The sequence below is a fragment of the Nanorana parkeri genome, unplaced genomic scaffold, assembly GCF_000935625.1.
Source record: "Nanorana parkeri isolate BGI_ZX_2015 unplaced genomic scaffold, ASM93562v1 scaffold1451, whole genome shotgun sequence".
NCBI lineage: Eukaryota > Metazoa > Chordata > Amphibia > Anura > Dicroglossidae > Nanorana > Nanorana parkeri.
The window spans coordinates 305,346-314,316 of record NW_017307719.1 but is presented as its reverse complement, the minus strand read 5'-3'; the positions used below and the strand labels follow the sequence as shown (position 1 = coordinate 314,316).

The 8,971-nt window shown below is 43.3% G+C and overlaps 1 protein-coding gene across 1 annotated transcript in view; it reads right to left on the bottom strand.

Annotated features, from left to right (window-relative positions):
• LOC108798330 (nodal modulator 3-like) overlaps window positions 1-8,759 on the bottom strand; it is a 90,130-nt gene extending 81,371 nt beyond the window's left edge. Inside the window, exons 1-2 of the mRNA XM_018570069.1 lie at window positions 8,524-8,759; window positions 4,447-4,536 (exon numbers count right to left, since the gene is read on the bottom strand). Coding sequence (XP_018425571.1) covers window positions 4,447-4,536; window positions 8,524-8,655 — 222 coding nt within the window. The 5' untranslated portion in view covers window positions 8,656-8,759. The remainder of the gene's footprint in view (window positions 1-4,446; window positions 4,537-8,523) is intronic.
• Between the last annotated feature and the right edge of the window lie 212 nt (window positions 8,760-8,971).

The window sequence follows — 8,971 nt, the reverse complement described above, 5'->3', positions numbered from 1 at the left end:
GGTGGTGGGGGGGGGGGCCTGGTTAGTAACTGAACTGAATTTACTAATCGATAGTTGACAACAATTCCTATTATCGATTAGTTGTTGCAGCCCTAGTGCAAAGCATAGTGATTATTTGCATGCTGCAGTAAAAACAGGGGAACATTCTACTACCATTATGTACACATTCTGGAGGAAGAAAGTATTTTTTTTTTGCCTTTTTAACATTTTACATGCTTGTCTTTCCTACAAACACAGATTCTCACTCAGCGTGAGAACACTGACAAAAGTGGATGAACAGTGCAGCACTATTAAGCAGGAGGCATTACTGGTACCTGCAAATACTGTATATCTGCCTGATGTACATGTACATTAATGGTCACTTTATTACGTACACCCTCCTAATTCATATAGAGGCATGCACTGGATCAGTAACAATACTTAGATAATCTATGACATTTAAATAATGCACAGTTGGCACCAAGCGGCCTGACGTGAGCCAAAAAAAACTAAATCCGCATAGTATTATATGCTGCTTTCACAAATCAACAGTTCAAGACAGGTTGGATCCATGGATTTATGCGTTTAATGCAAATTCTGTCACTACCACATCAATGACAGAACAGAAATTGAGGTGTACCCGGGTTTCTTAGTCGAGAGAACTTGGTATGGTCTTCTAGTGCTGTAGCCCAGCTTCTACAAGGCGTGACGTAATCAGAGATACCATTCTGCACGGCTCCTTTGTAAAAGTTTAAACAAGCCTGGACACTCCCCTCTCATTACCAAAGTGATTTAGCTAGAGAACCATAACGTAACGGATTTTTTGCACCATTTTCTGCAAACTGTAGAAACTGTCATGCATTTACAAGTAGGTGTACGTAACAAAGTTGCCACTGCATGTAACTAAAACAATTTTGATTAAATTATTTAAATTAAGCGGTTTATGCCTTTATAATAAATTGCTTGTATGTGTCATGACCAGGCAATACAGTTTAAGTGTGAGAGGATATTTTATTTATACCTAAATTTGTAGCATTTAAAGATAAACATAAAAAGGAGAACTATGGGGTCAGGGCTTTTCCCCATAGTTCTCCTTTGGGTAACGAGAGGACACAATCCCGTTACCTTAAGCTCAGTAGTGCTAGAACTATGAGGTGAGTGAAAAGCACTCACCTCATAGTTCTCCTTTAAGAAACTTAAAACTTAAGTAACCTTCTGTGCTACTTGTGGGGCCATTAATAAATTCAAACAACATTACTGGGTGCCGGGGCATTCATGGTGGCGAAATGTCAAAGCTTACTGGCATAGTCGGCATGCCTGGGACTACCTTTCCCAAAATAACTGGTGGCTGCCCCACTTCAAATGGCAGGTGACGATTACTTGATAAATAATCCACTCCTTTGCCTTTCTCCTGAACTCAATGCAGTCCATTAAGCATTGTTACCTGAATGCTGGTGCTGGAAAACTGGAGGGAGAACCATCACCCAAGGAGAGAGATATGGATAGGCTCTTCCAATGTTACTAAGATGACTCTTCAATGCTACTAGGAACACCCGAGTCCCAGGCTGCCAATGCCAGGACACACTCCAAACACAATGGAGGTGGTTTTGTAACCGGTTGTACGGCCACTGGAAATAGACCATTCAAGCAAACAGGAGTACAGCATTGAAGATCATTATTCCAACCAAAAGTAAGTGGTTTATGCATTTTAATTAACTTGTAAAAGGGAAGAAAAACAAACAAAAGCCCAGTCACCGAAGCCTTTAGGCTTGCCATGAACAGAATAAGCAGATACCTCACCAAGAGGAATGGTAGGTGGACATATGCCCATGCTCACTCACATCATATCATATGGGGACTGGTGCCCACTATTGTTACCTTATGAGTTTATGTCAAATCTTCATAAGACATATGTATATAGTTTTATTTCTGGTTTTATTCCTGCCCGGGCGCGCGCGAGCAGGAAAAAAATGCCGTCTGGCGACGGCAACCCGCGGATGCGAGTCTGCCGTCCGTCCGTTTTTTAACGGGCGGACGGCAAGAGGTTAATGATTGATTGCTCTCTTTCACCAGGATGGGGCCCTCATGTGACGATTAATGGGTAACTATACCTATACTCTTTCCCCACTTAACTGTATGTCTGTTTGTCTGTTAGATACCAATGTCTGTGTATTTGGCATGTTTAAATCTTTTCTTTGTATGTTGTAGTAAATAGATTGTTGGTTCATTGTATTTAAGTCTTGATACTATATACCAATAAATTTATGTTGTGTTGAGCTCAAAAAATCTCATGAATGAATCCTTAGAATCTTATACCTGTAAGTGTGAGTGCTTATATAGCAGATCATAACTTGAAATAGTAATTCAGGTAACAGATTAATCTTTTCTGTTGTCAGCTGATCTGAGGCCAGGTTCACACCATTTTCTGGACCAGATCTGGAACGCGGTGCATTGCATTTTGCTGCAGGTTTTTTTTTGCTCGTTTAAAATGGGCTTTCTGGTGCGGTCCAGTGCATTACCATGCGTTCCAGAGCAGACAAAATGAGACATGCAGTATTTTTTTGGTCTGGTCTGGTCTGGAACGGACTGCAGCGCAATTGGCGAGTGAAAATAGCGTGAGGGCGAGTAGAAATTCATCTGGGGAGGGGGTGCCGCCGGCAGGACCATCGAGGGTGAAACTACCACCGCTTCTGCAGCAGCGATCGAGCGCTTCAGTTGTCTTCTGTGGCCGGAGTGAAGGGAAGACAGCTGCATTGATTTTTCTTCTCCTTGGCCGCTGCAGCTACAGAGCGGCCGAGGAGAAGAATCAGTTAGTCGGTCTTCCCTTCACTCCGGCCACCTGCAGCTTCCTCTGCCCACCTCATCTGCCATAGGCTGGGAGGAAGACTGCAGCTGCTATTGGTCGGCTGGAAGTTTGTGCAGTGCGGGACCTGACGAATACATCTCTGTATCCCCCCCAGGACCAGTACCACCACCAGGAGAGGAAGAGGGCAGATCAGCTATGTGCACTGTACGTCCTGTCCTTTCTCCCTTACACTGCTGACCTCTGTTACATGACTGACCTCTGTACTGTGCGTTACATGACTGACCTCTGTACTGCTGACTTCTGTACTTTGCATCACACCGCTGATCTGGCAGAGTTAAAGCCGGGCAGGGTAAGGGTTAGGTGGGGCAACTTGTGGCGAGTAACTCTTAAGCCCTGGCTAGTAGCTCAGGGCCCGAAATTTTGAGCCCTGCTATAGTATATACTGTATGTTGAAGTGCACATAGACATTAGAGGGCAGCATCATTATTCAGCCATTTTTAGCTGGACTGGGAGAAGATCTAATGTCTATGGGGCACCAGCAGAAACTGCCAGCTTGAGTTGAGATGCAGTCGGACAGATTCCACAACTTTGTTGGTTCAATTTTGGTTTGATAAACCAGCACTATGTGTGTCCACAGAGCACTCCCTCCATAGGATAAGCACTAATGGTTGCACAGTCTGATGATTAAATGTTGAGGGTTATGGCAGGTGGCATAAAGGAGGTTGGATACAAACATAAAAGGTTTAGGTAAGAATGACAATAACTGCCATCACAGAGGCATTATGAAACCATCGATTCTATCAGGATGTTTGTAGATAACCGAGCACAGAAACAATTTCTAAAGCAGTAATTATTTCAGTGTTGGAATCTTCACACGAGCGCGTGTGTGTTTACAGACCTGATACATTTTGGTCCTTCCAGCAGTCCAAAATAAAAAGCAAGTCCCAAAAAAAGCAGGCAAGCACTTGGCGTTGTCAGAACACAGTAGCCCAGCAGATGAATTCACTCATCCATGCTGTTTAACGTGAATGGGGGAAATCTAGCTTCTTTTTTTTCCTTGTACAGCCCACGGGACTTATAGTGGACCTTTACCCGGATCTTTAAAATAACAACAAACACACATTTAGAAATGTTTAATAAGGACAGTCTACAAAAAAACATATGTCTACATAATTGTAGACTTTGTATTCTTTGCAGACCTAATTTCTCTTTTCTTTCCCAGTCTTCCGACAGTGGCCATGTTTACTAAGGGAAGATTACTAGCCCTCCTTTTACTTCCTGGATTTCTGGCACATGTGACTAGGACATTTGAATGTGCACATCACCTCAGGGGAGGAAAATGTCTTTCCCTGAGATCACAGATGAGATATCCCAGAAATTCTCTGCTGATGGCAAGGCAATCCCAGTGAGCGTTGCTTTGCCAAAATGAAGTCATTTTCCCCTTTCAAAGCAGGAAGTGAATGCTCTGCAAGTGTAAGTATTTCAAAATCACAGCATTTTACACCTGACATGTCTATGTTATTATTAATCATCATACATAGAGGGATGCATTGGTAGAATTTGATTTTTGAGTGTAAAGGTCACCTTTAAGGAGAAAAAACAATCTGTGTATGACCAAAGGGTACCTTGTTATGTCATTTTATTAGCTTACAGCTACTCACCTTGTCATAAAGAGGAATCATGAAGTAACCGTTATTTGGCGCACAGTCAGTCTGGTATTTCAATGTGCCTTGTTTGGTATATAGCTTAACCTGAACAGCAAACATATCAATTTAGTACTGATAAATATATATTTCACTTTGAAAATTTTAGTAGGTAAACCTTAAAGACCTGAAATACAGAAGCTATCACAGCAGTTGACATACAACAAAAGTTATATAATAATTGTACGTATTAAATATACACGTCGCAAAATAAAAATACACCAACTGTAAATGTAGTACTGTTAGTGGCTATTAGTAGGCCTACTGAAGAAAACAAAATTAATTTTTCCCCATTTGTATTCACAAGCACTTCTTCGGCCACAGTTCAATTACGAGTCCAATTTCACCAGTAAGTAATCTGCTGGCAAACTTATCTATAATCAAGTTGGCAGATTCAAACATATGAAGTGTACATACAGCCAAAACATTTTAAAGTTTTGGATAGAGTGGGGAAGGCTGTGGACTACTGGTGAGTTTTTACTATCGGAGGCTCGATTAAAAAGATTTGCTTACTGTAATGGTGACAACAGTTTCACCAGACAGAAGGCGAGGAACAAAGTGTAAGAGTGTGTGAGTGTGTGTGTCCCCGGACCAGGAAGTAAAGGGAAATCTCTTCACAGTAAATAGAAATCCCTGCTAAGACAATTGGGAATGGCTATTTTAAAGTCTAACTCCAGAAACAAAAGATCTTTCTTTTAATCATTAGTCCGGAGAAGTTATGCAATACTTTGCCAACTGTGTCTGGAGGGTAGCTTGGGATGCTAAAAATGCTAGTTTTATTCCTGCACAGTACTGCTGTCAGACACAAGCTTCTGCCACTCAGGAGTGACAGTTCCGGCTGGTGTACAATGAAGAAGAAAGTCGCTCGTTCTGTCTATTCAATATCTCTTGGATATGTTTATTTATGTTCATCATTGCTCTGATGAAGGGTCCCTGTGAGGTCCCGAAACGCTAGCTTCAGCTTCTAATGATATGCCGTGACATTTAATAAAACATATCCAAGAGATATTGAATTCATCTGCGTGTGTTCCGGTGACCTGTTGAGACTATTCTGAGCTTTGCACGGCGCCATCCGTGTGATCACCAGAGCACCACCACCATTGGAAGGTTGCAGACAGTAAGAAGTGCGGGTGGTTCTTGGAAACAGCTCAGTCCATTCCTCTTCTCATTCATTCAAAAAAGCTCTCATCCATGCATAGAATGCCTTGCATTCAGTGAAAAGAATAACAAGAAATTTTAATGAAAAGCAAGTGAATTTCTTCTTCACTGTACGCTAGCTGGAGATAGTAGTACGGAGGAATTATACATTTATAACAATTCTCAGCCACCCATTGGATGTAGATAGCAAAGCATTACACAAAACGTCTCTGGACCAATCACCTTTTCTTCCTGGAGTTCCGCTTTAACCTAAGCTTTGAGAGGTGTTTGTGACAGAATCTGTAGAGTAAAAATCCAGTAATTAAATCCAAATGACACCGATATACAGTTTTACATTTTAATAATTTAAAGGCCTTTAACACCAATCACATATTTGTTTAGGGGATTTTAAATGCATTTGCTTTATTGAAGCAAACAGATTTTATGCCAACAGTTCCTAAACTATAAAGCACATACAAAACGCATAAAAAGCACACTTCATTTCTGTTTTGGCATATGTTGACACAGTAAAACTGCGGCCTCTATATTTACCATGGGAAAGACAATAAATAATCTGTGCTTTGCAGGGAGTTAAAGCCCACTTCTGGGCAAACCAAAAACTAAGCTTGCAGTGAGGCTGCCCCCACAATGCAAGGGTTAAGTGCTCGTTTATGCCTAGGGGACAGGAAGAAGCAATTTTACTTACCTGATCTCTGCTCCAGCTGACCTCCTCCAGGCCTCCTCTGCAGCCTCTTCTCTCCTCCGACGGTCTAAGGACCGCGGATGTCATCACATCCAAGGAAGGTTCCATAGACCTGCATTAGACAGGAGGAGGCCGAGGACCATTCTACAAGCCAGATCAGAGTGGAGAGGAGTAAACGCTGACTGCTGGGGGAGCAGGGATCAGGTAAATATACTTTACTCCGATCCCCATCAACAAGCACTTGCAGTGTGGGGATAGCTGTACTACAAGGGCAATATTTTGGTCTGCCAGGAGATGGGAATTTATCTTTTTGTGTACAAAATAGGGATGCACAGATACCGTTTTTTCAGTGTCGAGTACCAAATACCGATACTGAAAGTCCCATTAAGGAAGCCGGGCGGCGTGTAATGACTCGCCGCCCCGGCTTCCTGATTAGCAGGCTCCATGCTCCCTCGTCACCAGGTGACGAGGAAGCATGGAGCTGGCTTTCTGGCCAATCAGGAAGCCCGGGAGGCGAGTCATTACACGCCCCCCAGCTTCCTGATTGGCCCGCTAAGCAGGATCTTTTTATGGCTGACCAGTAGTAACAATATCGCTAAGAACGAAATGGACATGCTCTCTCGCTGGCTGAACCAGTAAAGGGTCAATCTCTCATAGGCCAGTGAGATTCTGAAACGTTTCAGCCAGCCAAGGAGTGATGCTGTCAGTGAGGTAATCCCTTCATGGTGAATTGGTGCCAGTGACAGGATCACTCATGTGACATGGCCTTATAGCGGTATGCTATGTTCGAGTCGAACATAGGTTCGACTCGAACGCAAAGCTCATCCCTAGTAGTCACTAACAGGAAGCTGAGATCTTTGGCATCAGTTGCATGACCCAAGCATCCATGCTATTGGCTTTTCATTATACAGTTACTGTAACCCAGTGGATGGAACTACTCTGAAAAAAAGCACTCACTTCACTTCCTAGGTTTTAGTTGTAACAGAACTATAGAATGTGAAGATTATAAAAACATAATGCCAAGTTCTAGGCTGTATAGATTATAAAAAAACATATATAGTTAATGCCATACATAACTAGAAAAGTAGATCTAAACTGTCTTGAAAGACAGTAATTTGGGTCTGCTCACTGTATAAACCTGTGGCCCTTTGGTACTTGCTGTGTGGCCCATAGCAGGCCACAGCAGTCAGTAATGGAAGGATTCATTTGTAAAGAGGTTATGGTGGCAGTGATCTCTAGCAGTCTCCGATGTCTCTGTAGTGTGTCTTCAGTCTCCCAGCACCCCTGCTGAATTTCTGCAGTCTCTGATCATCTATTGCTATATGTAGGGTTGCCACCTGTCGGGGTTTCACCCAGACAGGCCAGGCTTTGAAGGCTGTGTCCAGGTTTCATGGCAGCTGAAACCTAGACACAGCCAAATAGGGGCAACCAAAATTAAGATAGGGGCCACTGGCCCCCCCACTGAAATTAGGCTCGACTGTGATATTTACACATAAATAGGTGGCACTATTTACATATGAATATTCTAAGGCTCATTCATATATAAAAATTGTGGTTAATTGATATGCAAATTCTGCACCTCTTTGCTGTATATACCTCCGTTACATTGGCGGTCAGTGTATATACCTCCGTTACATTGGCGGTCAGTGTATATACCTCCGTTACATTGGCGGTCATTGTAAGGCTTCCTAACTAATTCTCTCCTTGCTTTCTCTCTCTCTCTCGACTGTCTCCTGTATATTCACCCAAAAAAAAATCCTCGCAGCACTGGTGTTCAGGTTCCGCTTGAAGAAAAGCTGTATGTCTAAAGTCTTAGACAGTTTTCTGTGTCATATGCTGAGCATTATATGCTGCCCTTTTGGAACTGCCAGGGGCCACAGATGAGATGAGGTCCGCTGCACCTTGTAAGTTGACAAGCACTGCTATAACAGCTCTTACTTTGAAATGTCCCTGGAAATAAGAAGCTCTTGACAATATTGTCACTAGTGCAATCCCACTATAACAACAAATATGCACAGCTGTCGTGTGCCACCCGGTGTCAAAGGTCATGACTGTGAAGGAGAGTGCATGGAATGAATGGGAGATTGAGGCCTGCCGGATGTAAAAGGAGAAGAGAACCAGGAAGCCAGTAACCCAATAATCCAGCGCTGTAGTGTGTTCGGTGAGATGTTAATTATATCACAGATCGGACCTACCTCAATCAGCGAGTAGTTAATATCCACGTCTGATTTGACGAAACCCCCGCATCCCACCACGATGTCATCCGCCGCTCGTGCCCAGTCCCAGCACAGAACACACAGCACCGTCCATAACACCTGGGCGCCCATTCTCTTCGTCCTGACAGCTGTCTCCCCTCTGCAGGCCCCGCAAGCAGCTCTGAGCTTTCTGCTGACACAACTTGAACGTGCCAGCCACAAGACTTCCCTACGCAGGCGCACTCCTCCCCCCGCTACGAGAGAGCTTCAACTTGTCACCATGACCACGACTCTATAGGGAGGATCGCGCTGTGCTATGCTGCCACCTAATGTGCAGGAGGACAAACAGCACCTACCAGATTACAGTAATGTGTATGGGTCTTGCCTCTTCCAAGGGCTTAAAGTGACATTAAACCCTCAGATTTTTTAACATAAACTAATACTGTAA